This window comes from Lissotriton vulgaris, chromosome 5 (genome assembly GCF_964263255.1).
Source record: "Lissotriton vulgaris chromosome 5, aLisVul1.2, whole genome shotgun sequence".
Taxonomy (NCBI): domain Eukaryota; kingdom Metazoa; phylum Chordata; class Amphibia; order Caudata; family Salamandridae; genus Lissotriton; species Lissotriton vulgaris.
The window spans coordinates 497901043-497925201 of NC_141693.1; the positions used below are offsets into that span (position 1 = coordinate 497901043).

A 24159-nucleotide genomic window follows, 5' to 3' on the forward strand; every position below is an offset into this window, starting at 1 on the left:
GCAAAAATTACCAAAAGCTTATTTTAAAACACAAAACCGACTATTTCTCGGAAAAAATTCTTAAAGCCCATAATCAATCTAAAGAACTGTTCAACATTGTGGAAGATCTTAGTACCAGTGATAGAACCTCCCTCCCGACAGTTCCCACTCAGGAACTTTGTAATTCATTAAACTCCTTTTTCTTTGACAAAATCTGCACTATTAAACAAAACATTCCCACCACTCAGCCTCCCCTTTTATTTGCAGACACCTTTTATAACCCTGTTACCCTGGACTCCTACCCCCACATTGAAAACGCTAATTTATCTAAACTTCTTTCTAAGATCAAATCCAGCTCCCCTGATGACATCTGCCCCCCTTACATCCTGAAAGAAGTGGGTACCAGCATCCCTGGGGGTCTACTTCCCATGCTGAATGGCTCACTTGCTCAGGGCAAAGTTCCAAACAACTTTAAATAAGCCCTCCTTATTCCCCTCATAAAAAAGGCAGGAGCCAATCCATTAGACCCACTCAACTACAGGCCTATATCTTTGCTGCCATACTGCGCCAAACTTCTGGAGTCTCATGTATGCGACAGCATCTCCACATTCCTGGAAAACTCGGAAGATCTTGCACCTAATCAGGCCGGTTTCCGCCCTTGCCATTCTACGGAGGCGGTCATCCTCTCGGTGCAGAATACCCTGAGGCGGAATGCGGATGAAGGGATTCATCAGGCTCTGGTGCTTTTAGACCTCTCTGCTGCTTTCGACACGGTCGACTATACCATCTTGGTCGACCGTGTCGAACAGGCAGGCCTCAGGGGCCCTGCACTGAGCTGGATCCGTTCATTCATCACTGACCGAACTCAATCGGTCAGACTAGGCTCCTTCACGGCTCCCACCATATCTACCATCTGTGGAGTACCTCAAGGCTCCTCGTTGTCTCCCCTGCTTTTTAATTTGTATCTACGCCCTCTTCTGTATTCCCTCAGGCACGCTAAGGTCACCATTTTCAACTACGCCGATGACTTGCAGCTCATCTTTCCCTTGAACACCAAGGACTCTGTGGTAGAATTCCAAAACACCATGTCCCACATTTTGAGTTGGATGAGCTGCAATCACCTGAAACTTAACCCAGGCAAGACCGGACTGGTCTTGCCGGGACAGAGCACCCTCAGCTGGAACCCCAGTTTCTGGCCTCCTGTATGGGCGCCCCCCCCATCCAAATCATCCTCGGTCAAGAGCCTTGGCATTTTCATTAGTGAGGACCTCTCTCTGAAAAAACAAGTTGGAGCTGTTGTTTCCTCCAGTTTTTTTCAACTGAAGAAATAAAAAAAATCGCCCGCTTCTTCTCCCAAGCTGCCCTTACTCAGATCGTCATTTCCCTGGTTTTGTCCAGATTGGACTTTTCCAACAGTCTATACCTTGGGCTCCAAACTGGAGAGCTTAAACGCCTCCAGCTGGTTCAAAACCAGGCAGCCAGACTCCTCTTGAACATCCCTAGAAGGCAATCAGTCAGACCTGGCTTGAAACAGCTACACTGGCTCCCGGTTGAGCAACGCGTGGCCTTCAAAGCTGGGTGTATCCTTTTCAAATCTCTACACGACATCGGTCCCATTTTCATTAGAGACCTATTTAAAAAATACAGCCCCCCCGCAACCTCCGGTCTGCTCATAAAGCCCTTCTGACTATCCCTCCGTACAAGAAAAAGCGTCTCGGAGGCAGCTGCTTTGACCATCTTGCCGCTGCCCTCTGGAACTCTTTCCCTCTTCATCTGAAACTTAGTGATAACATCCTCAGCTTCAGACACTCTCTGAAGACCTGGCTCTTCTCTCAGGCACATCACTAAGCTACCCTATCTCCTCCTACCGATGGCCACGCCTGTTCCTTACTACAGCGCCATGAAGCCTCCGGGCGTACGAGCGCTTAACAAATGCCAAATAACATTAACATTAACATTACAACGTGATGCATCTGCCTAGATGCATCACGTTGTAAATAGGTCGCAGGGATGCGCCACGTTTCCACGCCGTTGCGTGATGCAACGGCGGCGTACACGTGGTGCAAGTCCGACATAAATCTGCCCCCTAGTTCTTTGGCCTGAATGTAACTAAACACTTTTGGCTCTCTGTGCACGTGGGCAGGCTGTAGGCTGTCTGGACTGTGTATCACTTCACATTGATGGCTGTCTGTGCATGTATGCATGCTGTGCACTTTCTATACAGTGTGTCACTGCACATGGTTGGCTGTCAGTGCGTGTTAGCAGGTTTTGGCTCTCTACACTGTGTTACTGCACATTGACTCTCAATGCATGTGAGCAGTCTGTGTAGTGTGTGGACTGTGTTTCACTGCACATTGTTGGCTCTCTGTGCATGTGAGCAGGCTGTAGACTGTGTGTCACTATGCAGTGTTGACTTACCATTCGTGTGAGCTAGTTATGCGCTGATTGGCCTGTTTTTCACTGTACATTGTTGGCTGACAGTGCTTTTATACAGTCTGTTGGCAATGTGGACTGCATGGTATTATATGTTTCCTCCAGCTGAATTACTCACACACAGGTAAGATGGAGATAGTTCATTCTTCTTGTAGTATACAGCACACCAGAAACGGAAGTGCAGTGCAGTGGCACAATGCGTGTCTACTCCCCAACCATTCTGCCTCAACTGCCGCTCTATAAACTGACATTCTAGAATGTCAGCTGATGCGTCACAATGCAGGTATGAGCATGAGAGGGGTACCGGTTCCTAGAGGAGAGGGGTAGAACGTCCTGGAAGGGGATTTACAGTAAACACATCCCCTTCCAGAGGGAAGGGATTAGGGGATAGGAGAAGGAGGAAGAGAGGAACAAGGAAGAAAAATAAGACAACAATATGCATAATGTTATAACATTCCTAAGGGAAGAAAATGCATAGGAGAATAGCATACAGATAAATGACGAGCTAATAGCATTCAAAATCCTTAAACCAGTTAGGTTTAACTATTACATGACCAGACCTGATCATACTTGTATCCCCACTGGTCTGATCATCCAGAGAGCACCCCGAATCACCCTAAGGTCGGTAGCATTGCTAGCTGTGCTCACTTCTGGGTTTACCTCTAGACCATGAACTGGTGCAACATCAGCATCTTGGGGTTGGTCATCCCCACAACTATTGCCTATGTCTGAATCATAGTCATCCATTCTCTCCAAACTCAGTTTTTTATGTGCACAATTCTCCTCTTGATAAGGGGGTAAGTCTCCACCACTTTGGTCTGAGACTTCAACATACTTTCTCTTACCAGTGGAGAGTGCAGTGAAATTTCAGACCTTACCGTCACTTAGCAAAGCAGAATTGCTAAATATTTTCTTTACCTCTAGTGACTGGGTGTAGCGACTCTGCCCTTTCTCATTTAACCCACTTCATTTGACTAACAATATCGCCAACTTTGAGGGTCACTGGTCTGAATTTGTGTTTAGAATCGTGGTGCTCTTTCCTAACTTGTTGTGAGCGTAGCAAATTGTCCTTCACTGTCTCAGGAGACCACACAGCCCTTTAGGCTGTCTCAAGCCACCCGATATTGTCTTTAGATATAGGCGTTATTCCTCTCATTAAAACAAAAGGGCTAGACGCTGTGCTCTCACAAGAAGTTACTCTTTATGCTCACACCATTTTAAACAATGCTTTTTTCAAGGCTACACCATTATTGTTGGCTATCTGCACTATGCTCTTGATGACATGATTGAACCGTTCTACTGCTCCGTTGCCAGCAGGATGGTAAACTCAGGTAGTTTTGTGCACAATACCATACCCTTCACGGTACTTTAAAACATTTTCAGAAACCAACTGGGGTCTGTTGTCACTGAGGATGTACTTGTGTAAACACTCCCTAGTGAAAATCTTGTCGAGGAATTTGATGATACTGTCTGAATCGGTTTTGTGGAGTATATCCACTTCAGGCCCTTCAGAGAAATGATCCACCGCCCTGCTCTCTTATAGGTCTCATTATGTTAATGCCTATTCTCTCCCAGGGCATACTTGGGCTAGACAAGGGGTGTAACATTGGCCTGAAAGTCACCTGAGCCTTGTCAGTGTTCTCACATTGCGCACACTCCCTCTCCTTCCTTTCAATAGCTATGTCACATCCAGGCCACCAATAGCACAGCTTGACTCTGCATTTGGTTTTGTTGATTCTTAAATGCCCTTCGTGGCAAATCTTTAAGATTCTACTCTTAAGGTCTCAGGAGGTACCATCTTTCCTTGTCTTAAAACTAGACCTCCTTCTAATGACAACTCATGCCTCAGTTCCCAAAAAGTCCTAAGGGGCATATTATGTACCTTACTTAAAAGGAATAAAGAGTGGCCTCCCTGCAGGCTACAGGTTAACAGAGCTCAACTGGATCTCACCACCAAGAATGCGCTACCTGGAGTGCGTCCAGTGGATTTGTCCTTTCAAGGACCGTCTTGGGGATTCCAGACCATAGGAATGTGTTTTGGACACGTTGGACCCTCAAGAAGAACTTCAAGAAGAAGTTCCAGAAGTTTGGAGCAACTTTTGGAAAAAACTCTATAAGGGGACCGACTCAACTGCAAGAGACAAGCCGCCCACCTTCAATGGCCAGGTCTTCTGGTTCATTCCGCTGAAAAGCTCTGGAGCTCAGTCTTTCAGAGTTTGACTAGGAGCTCCCTGGAAAGCAAGACGGTGAACTCTCACAGAACTTGGCTTGGTGAACCGCATCGAGGGAGCCCAGCAGCAAAACCTCCAGAAAAGTTTTGAAGTCCTAAAGTAAAATCTGGACCGAGACGTACCGCGAGGGGTATCTGAGCAGGGCTCCATCGTGGTCAGCCTGAAACTTTCCCATTGTCCCGGTGAAGCACAACCAGAAGCCACAAGATGGCGCTATAAGTTTTTAAGTGCTATATAGTGCTAAATCCAAATCCATATCTCCTGTTCCCTGCATTGAATTATTGTTGTTGTGGTGTCATTTTAAAGATAATAATATTTCCTATTTTTATAAGTTGGTGTGGGAGTTGTATTAAGTGTTGCGTCTTACTTATTCACTTAATTGGTGTTTTAAATGCTTTATATACCTGTCTCTTAAGTTAAGACTACCTGTTCACAGCCAAGCTACCAATGCTTGTGCATGGGAATATGTACTGAGACCTATTCTGAGCCCTAGACTGTGTAAGTGGCCTTAATGCCAGTGGTATATGCATATTTACAACTACTAGTAACCCCTTCCAACACTTGTAGCACAGGAACACCCATGTACCACCCATGGAACACCTCTTTGAAGCATAGTTATGCAAAGCAGTGCTTCACACTGGTTTGCGTTACTGTTTCTTTCAAACTAACACCAATTCCAATTTGCACTGGTTCGTTTTGTGCCGGGTCTGCATTAAAAGAGTAGCACAAACATGATTCAAAATGTTTCTAAAACTGGCCTTAGTCTCTGGAATAAAAAGTCAGAAATCATCAGTGAGGCAAGGTAGTAGGCTCTCGCCCGAGGTGCTCCAAGAGGCCAGAGAGCCATTGAAGGAGGTCCTAATAAAGCCATTGACTTATGGTGGAAAAGTTTAGAGCAGGGGGTATTCAAAACTTGTGCCCAGGAAAGGTCCCTTGCCGGCCAGATGCACATGGCACCTTCACTCTGTAAAGATTTCCATGTTCACATTTAGTCCCTTTTTTGGAGCTTGGATTCCTCCAGCTGTGCAGTGCTGCACGATAGTGTGTAACAGGGCTCCATGAGACTGGATACACTCCCTCCGATGTCCTGCTAAAACAGATTTGCTGCTACGGAATACCTTGGAGCGGCAGAAACTGGAATCTTTTTCTCAGTGGCAATGGTACTTCATCAGATTGACTTGGTAGGTTTGTTTTGGGTCTCCGGAGGTCTTGGCAGCCAAAATGTTTTGAAGATACCGGTGTTTCAGGAGATTAAGAGGCGTAAACTTCGACACAGCCAAGGGTCACATGACCTCAGGAACAGCACTTTGGTGATCAAAACTCACTCTAGCAGAAGCCACAAGCAGAGTCCAGGTAATGTCCAGTGGAACTGGGCATCTAGGATTTTCAAAAAAGAGTTTCTTGCAGCTTGTTGTGCCGCCACTGCTTAGCAGGAGGTCAACCAACTGAGTCCACTTCTTTGTTCTGGGTACAAGTGGGAGCAGGACAAGCCTGTCATGTCTCCTTATAGGGCTCAAACAGCAAGTACAGTCTTCTTCTGTTCTACACAGGTCCAAAGTGTTCTGAAGAAGGTACCCCATGGTTTTCACATTTGCGTCTGGCACTAGCTTCTGGGTAGGGAGACTCCTCCCCCTCCCTGATCAATATAAAACATTTTCTCAGTAACCCTAACTATGTTTGCAGTCTTGTTTGCCTTACAGTAAACAATTCCACACTGCACATCGTTACCTAAGTCCAAAATGGCAGAACCATTCTTCCTCTGTGCAGAGCCTGTCTGGAGGCTTTAGTCAGGGGAAAAGGTAACTTTTCCTTAATAGTTACAAAAAAGTGATGTTACTGTTACATTGAATTTGACATAACTATTAAAAAGAGTCTCTGAATTATATTTCTCTTTCGTAGCTGAAATTAGCATAATTAAATGTAATAATTTAAATTCATGCTTTACAATGGAACAGCTTGCCTTGCTACAGTGAAAATATCTTTTGAAGCTTTTTTTACTGTAAAGACGTGTAATCTTGAATTTCTATATCTTACTTCTAAATACCATGCACCCACCCTTATGACTTATTAGGTCTACATACAGGTGACTTGATAGTATTTCAAAGGGGGGTTTGACCCGTCAAAAACAATTTATTTTGAGAGGTTTGATTGCAGTTTGCACTGTCACTTTAGTGGGTGGAATAATGGGTGGTGCCGTCCACGAGTGACATATAACTTAAAGGCCTGGGGCAATTTTTTTTTACATAATAGGGACATATAGGTAAGTGAGATATGCATTTCAACATGCTTTAGGGGTCAGAGCACATGCACTAGGGCCAGGTTAACAAATGCCCAAATGCAAATTGTAAAAAATCCAGCAGCATCAACCCACAAAAAAATGGGGCTGATCATTCAAAAAGAGACATTTTAATTTCACATGCGAGCTCTATCTCTTTGAGATGAGAGCAAGTACTTAGGGGGTACTAAAACAGAATAAGAGGAAGAGAGACACCATGTAAATGCACACTGCTACAAATAGCATAGGCAATTCTGTCATCTAATCATAGAAAGTGGAGGTGCCACCTTACTAAATTATTTTGTAATGGAATATAAACAACAAACTGAGTTTCAATGGCAAGAATTGAAGCTTAGAACTCTACTGAAACTGTTATCATGTTATCTGGTTATAATGAATACCAAACTTATTTTGAGTGACGAGTATTATCTACCCGTGTATCAGCTTGTCTACCTATTGACTGATCAGCAAATGGGGAACATTACTGAAGCCTAGTGTAATACGCTAATAGTTCAGAAAAGTTGTTGCTCCCCAATCAACCAGGTTTCTCCAGTGTTCTTTTCACCTTTGTATTTTAGCATGGAAGGATGGGACAGAGTTTGTTTGCCAAACCTAAGACTAGCTTTTGTTCATTATTTTAGTTGCAGTAAAGTTCTTCCTCTAAATTGGCTTGCATTAATTAGTTATTGTAAGCAGCAAGTAAGTGTATTCAAATATGCAAGCTATTTATCTCATCACTGTTTGTCTATAAATTCTGTTTTGGCATATCAACTACACATATTTAAAAAACTAAGGGGGATATTTAGCTAGGGATTGTCTTGCTTTTGCACCATGTAATGTGGTGCAAAAGAGAGGAAAACACTAAGATTTGCTTTACCAAGCTACACATGACCCTGAGTGGCTTGGAAAAAACAGAGTAACGGAATGCAAATCACTGCATTGCGTTACTCTGCCGCAGGGAGGCATTTCATGGCTGGTGCGTGGGTGTTCCCACACAAAACCCATGGATTTTGACACATTCCCATATTTACCATAAGTGTAGACCTGGGAATGCACCACAACTGCTAGGCATCCCTAGGGAGGGTGTAACGAGGAGAAATATATTTATTTTTCCTTGTTATTTTGTCTTTCTTTGAAGAGGAAAATGCCTCAGAGCATTGTTTTTGTGCAGGAAGGTGCCACTTCCTGCCAAAAATAATCATGCTAACAAAGCAGGCACCCTTGTACCATGGTGCAAGAGTGACTTCGTTGACCCTTGGCAGCACATTGTGCGCCAGCACTGGGAAAAGGCTAGAATACCCCATACCATGTTAAGTACCGCACCATTCCCTATCATGCAGTACAGCACAACAAGGTAACTTGATGATAAATATGGCCCTAAATCTAGCTAGTACATTTTCATTGTGTTTTTCTGTTTAAAAATTAAAACAGAAAGACAGATACATTGATAGATGCATAGATTTACAATGCTAGATAGAAATCAGTCTTCCTCCTTGATGCATGCATGATACACGTTATGTGTGATGCTCCATTTTCCTTTTTGCAAGTACAATCATTTACCACATCCATATATATTCAGCCATTTAAAAAAACCTTCGTAGAAAAATCCCCCCGAAACAGATTTACAGATTTCCTTCCACCCCAATCCTCGCACATAATCTGACTTTGTCACCCCCTTGTTTCAGTCAAGTACTTAAACTCCAGACAGTATGTAGCTATCATCATTGATCACTTCAGCTCTAGCGCTGCCTGATTCCCTCTCCTTAACATTCGCCAGATAGAGAAAGGACTTCACTTTTATTTGGCTAAATCACTAATCAACCCTGTGGTCTAAGACATACTACCCTACTAAAATAACGTCATTGCTAGTCTCTAAAATGCATTCATTCACTTTCATCTCGAAGTCAGCAAATTCAATAGTGTAAAATTCTTCAATTCACTAAGAAGCTTCTCAAGAATGACAAGAAATACTGACCCAGGCCTATTGATCCAGTCCAATTTGCAATAATGGTATTTCTTTGCTTCTGGTTATGTTACTCTGCAATATATTTTCAATCTGTGTGATTTCTTTTTAATACAGATATGGAATTTGTATAGTGCACTACTTATTTACTAAAATATGTCTTAAAGCTGTTGGTGCAATTCATGGGAAATATATTTTTAACTTTGTTTTTCAGACAAAAGACCCCCAACTACATTTATCCTTAAATGACTATACCACCTACTTTACTGTGACCCAGTCTGGTATTACACGGTACCTCACTTTGCTCCAGCCGGTTGACAGGGAGCGGCAACAGATATATACATTCTCGGTAAGCAACATCTTATTGCGATTCTTAATCATTTTTGTATTTGTATGAATGAATCAATAATCTGTAGTGCTCTGTTGCTATCAATGGTCCTCCAGGCGCTGGAAAATAGTACAAAGAGCTTTTAACTATGGATTGTCATGTTGTGTAATGGCTGGGCAACTCGCTGGGGTGACAACAAATCCACTCATACACTCTTTCTGTGAAAAATTATAAATATATATGTTCCCTCAGCTTAAGAATGATATTAGAATTTTATATACGGATAATCAAGATATACAGGAAAATCAAATTCGGTAACACAATCACAATAAGGCTTGATGGTAACCGTGTGTGACCGAAAATCGTAAGAAAGCATAACATGACCATCAAAGATCTATGCCATTATTTGATGTAAATTTCAGATACGATGGAATCAGTGTTATACCATTCATGATTTAAACAAAGCATTATACATTGAGCAAATAGTGGGGATTCAAAAAGCAACGTATTTCCCCATTGCTGACTTTCCTCCATCTAGTTGGTGATATTTTCTTTCATAAAAACAACTTAAAAGGGACAGGAAGGTACTAAATGTTGTGGGAAACCAACGTGCTCAAAACTTCATTCTTAATAGTTTTCAGGATTATTACAGTAAATTCACAAGATAAAAACTATTAAGTTCCACCCATGATAAGATTTCGTGGTGCCAGGGACATCTACCAGAATGATGTCTCTTACATCTAAGTGTAGATTGGAGATATGAAAACATTTAAGTGAGCGAGTGCTGAAACAATTTTCCTTTAAATTGTGACAAAATGAAAAGACAATAAGTTTTAGTGTCTGATTAATTCTGTCCTCGGGTAGAAGACTATTTCCCTTGGGTAGCTTTATGATGAATGTAAAGAATTAATTGATGCTATCCGGAGATGTCAATTTCTTCAAAAAGAAATACAAAAGAGATCGCAGATGCAAACCACAATGGGGCAGATTTACAAGCCCCTTGCGACACTTTTGCGTCACTTTTAACATGGGAAAAGTGACTCAAAGTGGCGCAAGGGGCTTGTAAATAAGCAAATGTAATTTATTTATGCAAATTCTTAAAAAAATCTCGTAGCACAGAGATGTTACTTCACTAAATTACAATGTAAAATGGCGGCCGAGAGAAGAATTAGGTAAGCCTGTCAGATCAACACATCGAAGGTGGTGGTGGGGGGGGGGGGGCCATATCAGGAGGACTTGCTTTTAAGTTTAAACTAAATGTCCGATATGGAAAGTAGTAACTTGGAAAAGTCCAGCATCTTCTGCAATTTGTATAATTCGTCATATTAGCTGCATCCTCATAAATAAAGAAAAGAAGGCAATCTTGTTTTAAAATCTATTAAAAAAGGATTTTTTCGTGGGAACGGAGTCGGACACTCGAAAACATGGGTGGCTTGGGAAGCAGTTACCTACTGACCACCTACGTCATGACAGTATTGGACCCAGTGAGTGCTACGAAGAATTTAGCAAAAACTGCGGTACTTTGCACCAAGATAAAAAACTATGGGGCATATTATCAAGGGGGTTTATCTCCGCTTTTTTGGCTTTAAAAGCCAAGAAAGCGGAGATAAAATTATCTCCCTATTACCTAGCTGTCGCTAACACCAGTTAGCGACAGCTAGTAGGAGATAGCGACCATCTTGGGCCCCACTTTGCATGTCAGTGATATTTATCACTAATGACATGCAAAGTGGGCGTGCCAAGATGTTAGCGACTGAAAACAGTCGCTCACATCGCTATCTCCTATTACCAACTTTTGGAGATATTCACGCTAAGGGCGAATATCTCCAAAAGCTAACACCTGCCCTGAGCAGTTCTTAGCCATGTTATCCAATGGGAGGTGGATAACATGGCTAAGAGCATTAGCTCGGTAATGCATGAATATCGCGGACTTTTCAGCGATATTCATGCATTGCGGCGATTTTTATCGCATTTGCGATAAACCTTGGTAATACCAAGGTTTATTTGCGGTAAAAATCACTGCAGCTCTGTGGTAAATTTTTGTCTCTAACCAAGCAATAGCGATAATTATCGCTATTGCTTGGTAATATGCCCCTATATACAGAAAAAGAAGGGATTCACTACAAAAGAGAACGAGCGCAATGATAAGGAAAGCACTAAAGTGATAGAAGATATGCATTTGAAAATAAGAAGTGAGACTGTTATTATAAATGTCACTACATTAAGCATGCATTGTTTCATGAGATCATTTTACAAACAGACTAAATGTCCTCTAATTCGAGTGTGAAGGTGTTGCCTTGGGGAAAAAGAACACATATCATATTTGACAAGTGTGACCCTTGTTGTCAATATAACAAATTGAAAGAGACCGAAATCCAATCTATTCTTTCAACCTTCTCCGGAGAGTTGGCGAATACAGACATGCACTGTTTTTGCACATGCTTCCAATGCTGAGGACTTCAGTTAACAAAAACAATAAAAAGATGGTCGGAGAATTGCATGAACTCCATTAAAGAGATTCCATGTCTTTGTCTAGCAACAAAGTACTCCGACTCCATTCTTGTTAATTTCAGTGGAATTTATATGATGATATTTTGCAGTGTTTATGGTGTCACACTGTTTTAACTACTTGAATAAGAAAAGTTTACATTCACCAATTAGGACCTATAAATCAGTAGAAACACCTATATTTTATTCAAAAGATTGTCAATGTTTTCGGGCTAAATACATTTAATGTTAATGTTATTCAGCATGGTGTCATTTTTATGGCAAATGGTGACACTCTGCCTCTTGAATCAGATGTCTCACACCACCCTGCCCCGGGCCAGATTTACTAAGGTTTGATACAACACAACGCAGCAAGACAAATAGCAAGGAAACTTGCTGCACTGCCCTGCGTCAAATGCAGTGGGCATGAATGTGCCATTTTTACTAACATACATACAGGGCATTCCTGGGGCCTCATTTATGAAAAGTGACGCATCGCTGCGTGAAAACAGCGATGCGTCACTTTTCACTGTGCACTCCTTGCGACATTCCTGATGCGTCATATTTAATGTATGATGCATCATGTCGCAAGGAGTTACAGATACGTAAGTATTTCTGACGTATCTGTAAGCGCAAAAGTGACGCATTGCTGGAGTGTGTCACAAAAGTGACGCAACTCCAGCACTGCGTCCTTTCACATGGGGAAAGCCCCATGTGAAAGGGCTTGCGTCAGTCTTACGCCTGCTGTGAGGCAGGCGCAAGATTTTGACGCAACAGCGTCCTAAAAGTGACGCAGTGAAATCTCATAGATTTCACTGCGTCACTATTACGAGGCTTTTTGCGGGGGAACGCCCCCTCTGCATACATTATACCTGACGCAGGTATAATGTGGCGCAGGGTTTTAAAAAGTGACGCATCTACCTAGATGCGTCACTTTTTAAATATGGCGCAACAAGGCGCATGTTTTACGCCGCCGATCCGTCACAAAAAGTGACGCATCAGCAGCGCAAAACTGACGCAAGGCCTCATAAATGAGGCCCCATATATCTCTCACTGCCTGCTGGCTGTTAAGCGCCAATGCAGGCACCCTTCCACCAAGGGACTTCCTTCACAAAAAAAATCCTCAGAGGCATTGCCCTCTTTAGATGTGTGCTGCAGAATGCAGCACATGTAGAAAGAGGAAGTAATTAGGAGAAATAGACATATTTCTCCTCCTTATGCCTCTGTTGGATAAACCTACCGTTTTGTAAGCATTCCCAGGATTACTAGCATTAGTAAATCATTGAATGCAACACAAATCTTGGATGGATGTATGGGAACATCCACACTCCACCCATGGACCACCTTCCCAATATAGGATAACGCAAGTCAGAGGCTAGTGCTGCCTTGCGTTACTATAGATTTACAAAGTCACTCAGAGCCATTCAAGGTGGCTCTGCATGGCTTAGTAAATCTGACTTGAGAGATTGCGTCACCCTGCCTGACACAAGGGTGACGCAAGCCCTTGATTAATCTGGACCCTGGTTTTCTTGTCTAATGTTACAATATGTGAGGGTACATTTTGGTGACTAAAGGTGTTTGTGATGCAAGAGGGTGCCTAATAGGGAATAAAGAAATGGGCAAGCTGAAGGGAATTGGAAGGTACACTTGTGTGTGGCACAGTAATCCCCAAAGCCCTATGACCCACATTTACTAAAAAAACATCAGTACAATGCAGTAAGACAACTTGCTGCACTGTGCTGGGTGACAGGGCGGGACCAGGAATGTGCCATATTTACTAAGATATGACACATTCTGCGCTCTCCCTGTGCTGGCAGAGTAAATATTGTCTAGTGCAAATGCAGGCACCCCCACACGATGATTCAAGGATGCCTGCTGTACAGGCAGGATTATTTTTTGTGCAGGAATGGACCCCTTTCTGCACCTAAAACAATCCTCAGAGCCATTTCCTCTTTCTATGTGTGCTGCAGAATGCAGCACACATAGCAAGAGGAAATAACAAGGAGAAATAACCAAATTTCTCCTTGTTATGCCTCTGTTGGGAGGTTTTATCATTTTGAAGGATGTGCAGGTTTACTAGTCTTAGTAAATCCGGGAATGTTATGCTATGTTATTCCTAATTGTACCGCGCTCAGATACTACAAGAGTGTCCCGGCACGAGCCTTGAGAGGAGGTACAGGGTCAGCTTAGTTAAAGAGAAGGGTTACCAATTTTTTTTCAAAAAGGGCAAGTATCTGGATGCTGCGAAGGGCAAGCGGAAGCACTTTCCAGGTCAGAACTGCTGTCACGGTAAGTGAGCTGCCCCCCATGCTTTGTCGCCCAAACCGGGGAACTGTGGCCAAAAGTAGGTACACAGAAAGGCGTGATCTTTAAGGAACATATAAAGAAAAGCAGTTTTGGAGATAGCTTGGACCCAAGGTGTGGAGCACATGGTGGGCTATGACAAAGGATTTGAATTTCGCCCGCACAGCTACAGGTAATCAGTTTAGTGCTCTCAGATGTTGTCTCACACTATTTCTAGCGGGAATATGGAGAAGGAGCCTGGAAGGCCCATTTTGGACAACCGGTAACCTCAAATCCAGTCTGTCCCGTGCATCATGCCTGATGCATTTCGGAAGATTTGACTTCCTTTTCAGATGCAATTGCAGGATCGATGTGTGCTCTCTGGACCTTGTTCCTTATAAATCATTGCTGCTTTACACGCCCCCAGATGAGTGGGTTCCATAACCAGCAAAGCATTGTGGTTTACAAAGTCCTGATACTTAAATCCACAAATGGACGCACTTATTCCTGGAGAAAACAGTCCGCGCCCTCAGATGGGCCCCCAACCAGCAGTGACAGCTCTAATCCAAAGCCAGTGTCACACAATTCGATTCAGCATCTCTCCGTCACATGACCCCCCCGATTCTTGGGGTGGTGCAAACTCGGCTACTTGGGCAGCCACCTAATATTCCTGCTCTGTTTGCCCAACAATTGAGTTTCACTCGGACACAGGCAAAAGGTGGCAAGCCTTTATTTCAGTACGAGCTGACAACTGCCTGCTGCTTTCAGATCCAGTCTCTCCCGTGCTGCATGCCTGATGCGTTTCAGAAGATTTGACTTCCTTATTCAGAGGCCATTGCAGTATCGATGTGGGCTCTCTGGACCTTGTTCCTTATAAATCAATGCTGCTTTATTCGCCCACAGATGGGCAGGTTCCATAACCAGGCAAAGTATTGTGGTCTACAAAGTCCTGATACTTAAATCCACAAATGGACGCACTTATTCCTGGAGAACACAATCCGCGCCCTCAAATGGGCCCCTAACCAGCAGTGACAGTTCAAATCCCAAACCAATGTCCCACAATGTGATTCGGCATCTCTCCGGTCGCATGGCCCCCACGATTTTTGGGGTGGCGCAAACTCGGCAACTTGGGCAGCCGCCTTATATTCCTGCTCTGTTTGCCCAAAAATTGAGTTTCACTCAGACACAGGTGAAATGTGGCAATCTTTTATTTCAGTATGAGCTGATAACTGCCTGCTGCTTTCAAATCCAGTCTCTCCCGTGCAGCATGCCTGACACATTTCGAAGGATATGACTTCCTTTTTCAGAGGCCATTGAAGGATCGATGTGTGCTCTCTGGACCTTGTTCCTTATAAATCAATGCTGCTTTACACGCCCCCAGATGGGCGGGTTCCAAAACCAGGCAAAGCATTGTGGTCTACAAAGTCCTGATACCTAAATCCACAAATGGACACACTTATTCCTGGAAAAAACAGTCTGTGCCCTCAAATGGGCCCCCAACCAGCAGTGACAGCTCTAATCCAAAGCCAGTGTCCCACAATGTGATTCTGCAGCTCTCCGGTCACGTGGTTCCCACGATTTTTGTGATTGGTACTTTATAGCCTGAAAAATGTTAAAACAATACTCATAGGCATGTTTAATGTTTTCATTTAAAAATGCTTTATTCAAAAAACACGTAAAAATCCCTATTGTTAAGTATTGCAAAGTGTGAATTTATAAAATATACAATTGAATAAAATTAATGGTGACTTTTTTACAAAGTCAATAGGTCGGCACTATATATGTTAATTTGTTGATCCCCAATTTTTATAATTGAGTGTTTGACCCTATGACAACTTCAGTAGGTCTGCCGTACTAAAAATTAGACTATTGATCATCTGCATGGGATTGAGTTCAGGACCTGGCTGCAGGTCAGTCCCTGCCCACAAACCCATTAAAGGCCAAAGGCCAAGCACAGTAGGGGGTTTGGTGCCTGTTGGCGGGGGGTTGGGCACTAGGCCTGGTCTATGCCCAACCCCACACTGCCCATGGCTATGTGCATCTTATTTTATGTTAAAAAATGCTTAGAAATGTATTGAAAAAAGATCTGGGTCATGTTTTGAGATCATATCACATTCTTCTTCAGGGAATTCGCTTGGAATAGGAAAATGCCTTGTCTTTGAAATATAAATAGATCAAGCTCTGAGGTTTGTCTGTTGCTTCCTCAATTTCTAATCCATCATAACTTACATTCTGTATAAATGTCATCATTTACTGTCTATTAAACTTGACTGCTTGTTCACGATGGAAACATTGCAAACAGGTGATCACATTCTATTGGGTAGCAATATGATACCTTGGTTACAATATAACATCTGAAAACAATTATAATGCAAAAGGGAGGAGGAGTGGTGACTAATTACACTAGCTCAGTGAGGGTGAATGAGTGTAATTTGCTGTTACTCTTGGAAATTTGGGACCTTACTATAAATAATAAAGTGAAAGAAAAAACAATGATTTAGACACTACTATTTTGCAACCCCTTGTGTACCATGTGAAGAGAGTTTAGCACCGCAAAGAGTGAATAGTTCCCACCACATACGATGAAATTTTAATATGTGGAAGATGGCCAATGCTATCCTCACATGGATGTGCACTGTCTGTCCTCAAAGATTGTCTTCCCCTCCCATAAGAGAGGGCTTTGTCTTAATGTCATCTCTAAAAAATTAGTCATCATTCATGAAGGGAGCATATGGCAGATAGGGAAGTGGAAAGCTAATTCATAAAATCAGTCTGTTTACTAACTTGTCTGACAATATTGGCACAAAGAATAGAAGAAAGAATAACCAATGGTTGAAACATGTTTATTGTTGCAAAACATAGTTGTTAAAGGCTCAAAACCAATTGGAGGGAAAGCAAAACTAAAAACTGAATAATTTTAAGCTTATGTATGCCAAATGAATCTATAAGGAATTTATACTTGAAACCAGGAAAATAAATTAGTCCAAGAATCCAATTAATCCAAGGAATTCTCTAATACTATGCATTCATTTTTAAATCCTCCTATCATATGCCCCAGTACTAAGCTTTTAATCTGTTCTTCAATAAAAATAAAATTAAAGACCTTTGTGAATCCATAGCTTTGGGCTGGGGTGGCACCACATGGGGAGTACAACAAGAACAGTGTGAACATGTGTGCATGTGTGTAAATTGAATGAAGGCTCTGAAATGAAGACGGTTCTAGCTCTGCTCTTCTGGTACAAATATTGGTGATTGTTCAAAATATATGTCTGTGTGGGTAAGACCTTTAGCACAGTAAAGATAGCTATCTAGGTAAGACTCATAACACAATTACCATAGTTGTATGATTATGACCCTTAGCACAGTAAAACCTTACAGTGAGATGAAAAAATATCATGGCACTATAACCGTGGATGCAGTCAAAGATAAGAATAGTTAAGAGCTTGGTTGTATTGTAAAGTACATGTTCTGCTTGTCAGATTGGTCCTACAAAAAAAGCAATTCACTGGTGACTGATAGAACAATATTGACTATCCACTTATTCAAGCTCTAATATAACCATGCTACAGATCATTTGCTTTGAGTAATCTCATAAGTAGATATATCTTTAAACATGCATGAGCTGTGGTTATTTTCATGGGACCTAACATATAAATAAACAAATAATTTGTCATACTACACAACTCTTGAATATTCCTTTTTTACTCAAATCAAGAGTATAGTGCTTCATATGAACTAGTTGTTGTGAGGCAGATATGTTGCAAAATTTTCCCAAATATTAAATATGTGTGGGTTAAAACATTTTCATTAGTGGAAGGATAAACAATGTATATTCCTAAGATCATTTGATCAATAATAGGAAATGATTTTAAAATGGCTCAGGTATTAACCTACGCTCCTAAAATTAGGGCCAGATTTATACATCTTTTGCGCTGGGTTTGCATCACAGAAGTGATGCAAAACCGAGTAAAATGTTTTTTTAAATTAACTTTCCAGCACAAAAATTGTTTTCTGTGGAAAACTTCTCTAAAATTAACGCAAAGCCGGACAAAATGCTGCTTTACATTACTCTGCGTCAGTGGGGCGTTAAATGTGTTGTACATGGGCGTTCCTGTGCTGTCACCCATGCTTCTAACAATAGTACACAGGGTTTTGCACCAAAAATGAAAGCCATTTTGAAGCAGGAGTTAAAAGGAGAAATACTTTTATTTCTGCTTTCTTTTATGACTTTACATGTGTGCTGCACTGCACAAGACACATAAAAAAAGAAAAGTTGTACTATATGCTTAGGCATAGTATTTTGTATTAGAATGGCACCCTTCTAGTACATATCCTATGCTAGACTCAAACAGATACTCTTGCTCAATATTGTAAAGGTGTGTGTGTGGGGCTTGGCAGCCTGAGTGTTCACTGGTGCTAAGGTTAGGGGATGAGAGAGGCATATGTCTGTAGATATGTCACTTTCCTCCTCTCTCCCTGTCACGCAGCTCAGCGCAGCAAATTTGGTTGCTGTGCTGCGCTGTGTTACAGGGTCATAAATCTGGCCCTTAGAGCCTGAAAAATATTTTGAAGAAGAGGTAGAATTACTTAAATTACTCTGCAATTCAAGCAGCCTATACCCCCACCAGGGATGTGTACAAGATTGTAAAAAAAAAAAAACTAGTTGACCCACCACACCGCAAGCTACATGTTTTTCTATTTCCTCCTATTTTGTAGGAAAAATGCTCAAAATATATCATATATGGTTAGTGGCATATATTTCTCTGCAACTTTTCAAATAATATTTGGTCGCCTACCTCAACCTTTTCCATCCAATCCACAGTGTCAATTTTAAAACATCTATGTGTAAAGTGAAGTCAGGCTCTTCCACAAATCTCTGACTGGCACACGTTTTCCAGTTAGTTTAATAACACTAGTAACTTGGGACTTGTCTCACTTACCAATGAATCATTAAGACTGCTATAATTCTCAGGAGAATGCCATGGTTGTCCCTTTGTTGAAAAAATCAAATGCTGTCTTGACAATATTAAGTTAATATCATCCCATTTCTTTCTTTCCATTCCATACTAATCTCATAGAAATGGAAGTGTATCATCAATTGCTGGCTTTCAAAGAAGACAGCAATGTAGTGAGTGCAATTAAAGCAGGGTTTCAACAGCTACACAGCCCTGGGACTACACTGCTGGCAATCAAAGATAAAATTCATACCTTGTAGGATCAAGAAGGCATGCAGCTCCTATTTTATTAGAATTAAGTGTAGATTTCAACACTGTCTCCAATGTATGGCTCTGTAACTGTCTGTATTCAATTGGATTCTGAAGCCCCAACTATGAAATGGCTTAAGTTTTTTTGTTCAATCGCTCCCCAGCTATGACCATATAACTGCAGTGTTCAAAATCCAAACCATTAGTCTTTGGATTCACTCAGGGCTCTTCATTGTGCCATATCTTTTTTAACATCTGCCTGATCCCAGTAGTGGACCTTATTCATATTCACGTTTTTCAAATGATGTCTTTTAAAGATGCGTGGAAAGCTGGGTTATTAGTAGGTGCAGTTAGGTACCTATAGCTTTGCATAATACCACAATCACTATAACGATCCAGTCAAGTCTCAACAAATTAATTCTTGCTCGATCCTAGGTAGTTTGGCAGACTTGCAGTGAAGCTTAATTTAGGGGATGGTGTGTAAAGCATTTAATATCACCGAAACAGTAACTAAAGTAAAAGACACAACACAGTAAAAATCTAAAACCAATTTATAGAAATAGAGAATATTGTAATCTTTCAAATGAGACCAAAATGACAACAATCCAATGCAGCAAATGAGAGATATGAATTTTAAAGATGAAACTGTAGTATAGCACCTAAAAGCAATGAGCATGACTGCATCTATCTAGTCATGCTGTACTGGGTAAAATCTGAAAGTTCTAGCCGACCCTGATGGAGCGCAGGTCGGATACAGTCCCCCAGGTTAGTCCAGCTGAAAATTTACCTTCTCAAGTTCTGTGCCAAATGTCCCATTCATGGAGAAGAAGTATGCAGTGAGAAAGGAGAACATTCGGGTGGTGGTCAGTTGGGCACAAAGCCCAGGCCAGGTGTTGTAGGCGGATGAGCTGGAGCCTCATGGTTTGATCCACGCCGGCAGATGATGTTTGCTGTGCGAGGGGATGACCTTGCTGTGGCTCACACTGATTCTTCGGGCCAGCAGCACTGTTCCAGCAAGAGCATGCCTGTCCAAAAGCTCGATTTTGAAAGCAACAGAACCACCTAAGAGCTCACTACCTGAGGGGCACCTTTTGGGGTCAGGAAAGTGTTGCAGATGGGTCCCAAAGCTGTAGCCCAGTTGGTTCATGATTACTTTGGGGAGATCAGTGTCTTCTAACCTTGGCTAAGTGGTTTGCCACTCGGGTGCTAGGACTCAGTCTCCCATAATTGTCAGATGGAGTAGTCCTCTATTTGGGCTTTTGCAAGTGGCTTCTTCCAGTACTTGTCTACCTGTTTCTGCTCAGAGAGCCCACTACTGTTCCTTTAAAATAGGAACAGTCCTTTATCTGTGGAGCCTTGAGAGTGCAACAGGTGCAATCCTTCTGAATGCAAGCCTTCTGTGCTGCAGTCCAAGGGTCTAGCAGGGCAGTCCTCCTTCTCTTGTTCCAGTGTTCTAAGGGCCTCCTGCAGACCTCCCTTATTTCCTCACCATTAAGTTGTCCGCCTCTGCTATGACCACTTTCTGAGAAGTGTGGAATATTTGTGACACAGAATGCACTGTTTTCCAAAAATCAAAATAGAGAAATTCTCTCCTTGGGGTGCAGGCCAGGCTAATCCAACCCACAGGTGTGGTTAACGTTTCCTTTCACTTCCCTTCCAGCCCCTCTCCTAATCTAATTAGGGGTGCTTCTACCTGTGCTTCTACCTTAAAAGTCCAGTTTATCTCCATGGCCCCCTTCCCGACCCTGTCTTCTCCAGGAAGAAAATATCCTTCCAACAAATGGCTGTATTGTTTCAGCCCCAGGCCTCTTCACACCTACTGCACACCTACTCAGGGAGCAGCTTGGCTCAGGCTGTCAGAGGTTGGCCAACCAGAAGAGGCTGATATAGGGCTGTTTTAGGTAACTAGAGGATAGTAAGTTCTAAAATTGCTCTTCTGCAATAGTTATAATAAGCCTGACCCTAGTAGGTTGTTGGATTGATTGCAACTATTATTTTGATCTTTTGAATTAGTTGCTAGCTACCTCCAAGCAAATCATAAACTTCATTAATGTTTACCCCCATTACTGCTATGGGTTGTTAATATTTGTGCGTCCAGGGTGTTTTAAGGTTTGAGCTACCATCCTATCCCTGATGGGTTATTGCAATTCCTTAGATCTAGGACTTCTGAACAACATTATCTTCCAACTACAGGTTATTCACTATCTTGCTGCTAGGGATCTTTTCTGTATTACCCCACACTGCTCCTTTGTTAACCTCATCTGAGGCAGCTACATTGGCTGCAAGAGTAGAAACAACTTACCTCTGAAGCCCTGTGCTATTTTAACACAGCTTTTTTAGAAAACAGGCCCAGCGTTATACTGTCTTGGATTTCTCATATTTGGTTTCTCAGAAAGTGTCCAACTTCAATCTTCTACATTTCTCAGTTCCCCACATTAACCGTGTAAGGCTAGAGAATATGATTTTTTCCTATCTTGCCCCTAAATGAAGGAACTCTCTTCCTCTCAACTTATGCTCAAAAATCAATCACATGAAGGTTCACAAAGCCCTTAAAACCTGACTTGTCTACACTGTTAACGTTCCTAATTCCTGAACACACTTACTAGGTAGTTATTTGTTTGATAAGTCCTTCAGTCATTCATTCAAATTAATTATTCACACACAATGTAAGGCAAGTAATGGACTCTATGCTGCATCTGAAATGCATCCCTCAGCCCGACGCTGTTCAACATCTACATTGCCCCTCTCGCACAAGTGGCCCACCATCACGACCTCAACATCATCTCCTACACCGACGACACCCAGATCATCCTCTCCCTCACCAAAGACTCACTCACTGCCAAAACCAACCTCCACAGGGAATGAAGGCCGTCGCCGACTGGATGAGGAGCAGCCGTCTGTAGCTGAACTCGGACAAGACGGAGGTACTCATCCTCCGACCCAACCCCTCAGCCTGGGACGACTCCTGGTGGCCGACCACACTGGGAACAGCACCAATACCCACCGACCATGCACGCAACCTAGGATTCATCCTCGACTCCTCCCTCACCATGTCTGAGCAGGTCAACGCCGTCTCCTCCTCCTGTTACAACACCCTCCTCATGCTCCGCAGGATCTACAAGTGGATCCGGACTGAAACAAGAAGAACTGTGACACAGGCCCTCATCAGCAGCAGACTGGAATACGGCAACGCACTCTACACAGGAATCCCAGCCAAACACCTACGACGACTACAACACATCCAAAACGCCTCCGCCCGACTGATTGTCAACGTCCCCCGCCGCAGCCACATCACCCCCCACATGAGAGACCTACACTGGCTCCCCGTTGACAAGAGGATCACCTTCAAGCTCCTCACCCACGCACACAAAGCACTCCACAACGCCGGACCAGCCTACCTGAACAGCAGACTCAGCTTCTACACCCCCACCAGCCAGCTCCGCTCCGCCAGCCTCGCCCTCGCCGCTATCCCGTGCATCCAACGAACGACCTCTGGCATCAGATCCTTCTCCTACCTTGCCGCCAAGACCTGGAACACCCTCCCTGCCCACATACAGCAGAACCAAGACCTATTCGCCTTCAGAAGACTCCTCAAAACCTGGCACTTCAAGCAGTAGCAGCACCCCCCTCCCCTCAGCGCCTTGAGACCCTCACGGGTAAGTAGCGCACTCTACAAGTACTCTGATTGATTGATTGATTGATTAGAAGTAGAGCTCTCCTTAGACAAATACATATTAACTACAAATACTGGACTAAACACTACAGTTAAATTGTAGCCATGGATCAATGCCCATGTGTCTTTTCTAATGTTGATACCTAGAAAAAACTGAATATTTTTTATTTTCAATATTTGTCTTAATTAAACTCAATATAAAGTGGCCACTAATATGTCCCCTGTCTGTTTTAGATGATTGCATCTGATGGCACACAAGAGAGTGTACCGGTCACAGTCAACATCCTGGTGATTGATGCAAATGACAACTCTCCCACCTTCTCAAACATCTCGTACAGTGTCAAGATTTACACCGATATGAAGCCTGGTGATATCATCATTATGGTAACCTGAAGTCCATTTTCTCTTTTTTGAAGACTAGTGTTCCCTTAAGTTTGTGTGATGGTTTATATTAATGTAGTAAATGCGGGTCAAAATGAATCTTGTGTTCTATACTTCAGGCACTGTCATGGGTCTGGACAACAAGACATTTTTGACAGATACTATTATATATCCTGTTGTAAGTAAGGCAGCCCTTGGTGCAAATACCTTTCACCATCATATTATAAAAGCAGATTTCTGGAGATGGGAAAATGTGGCAAAACTTTTTGTCCATGTTTGTTGTGTGGCATTTTGCTGTAGTGGTGATTTGTTATGTTGGTTTTGTGCTGATGGTTTATTGTGCCACATTATTGCAATATAATGTTGTTGTGTTGCACATTGGGTGTTCTGCTATTCTGTGATTTGAATGTAATGTTTTATTGTGCCCTGGTATATTGAGTGTATCATAATTTTGCAATGTGTATGACATTTTGTTGTGTGCTGTTGTGTACTTTAGAGATGTTAATAAATGCTTCAACATTTTCAGCCATGTGTAGCACATGCCTTTAAAGGTCCTGTAACAAGGAACCATTTATCACACTTTTAAGATGGCAAACTATCACTCATTAAGCTCTTTGCCAGTCAGCTTATAGCTGTGGCTAAAACCAGTCTTTTGTTTAAGTTTAACAAGCTTTATTGGAAGAATTACAAATGTACAAGCAAACCAGCAATACAGAGAAAAAATGCAAAACAAGCATTAAAATGATAGTAGACTGGAATTTAAAACAGAAGAGAAAGCTATTTAAATATTTTTAAACGAAAATAACAGGGAGAGAGAGGAAGGGAGGAATAAGGGGAAATTCATAAAGAAATAAGGCATGTAACTTGAAATGAATAATAAGTGCAAACTTCGGGGAAAAAAAAGAAGTAATCTCAAATGACT

General features: G+C 42.3%; 1 protein-coding gene across 1 annotated transcript in view; it reads left to right on the forward strand.

Moving 5' to 3' along the window:
- PCDH15 (protocadherin related 15) overlaps positions 1-24159 on the forward strand; it is a 2701201-nt gene that overhangs the window by 1537617 nt on the left and 1139425 nt on the right. The window contains exons 12-13 of the mRNA XM_086921939.1: positions 9096-9230; positions 23091-23240. Coding sequence (XP_086778065.1) covers positions 9096-9230; positions 23091-23240 — 285 coding nt within the window. The remainder of the gene's footprint in view (positions 1-9095; positions 9231-23090; positions 23241-24159) is intronic.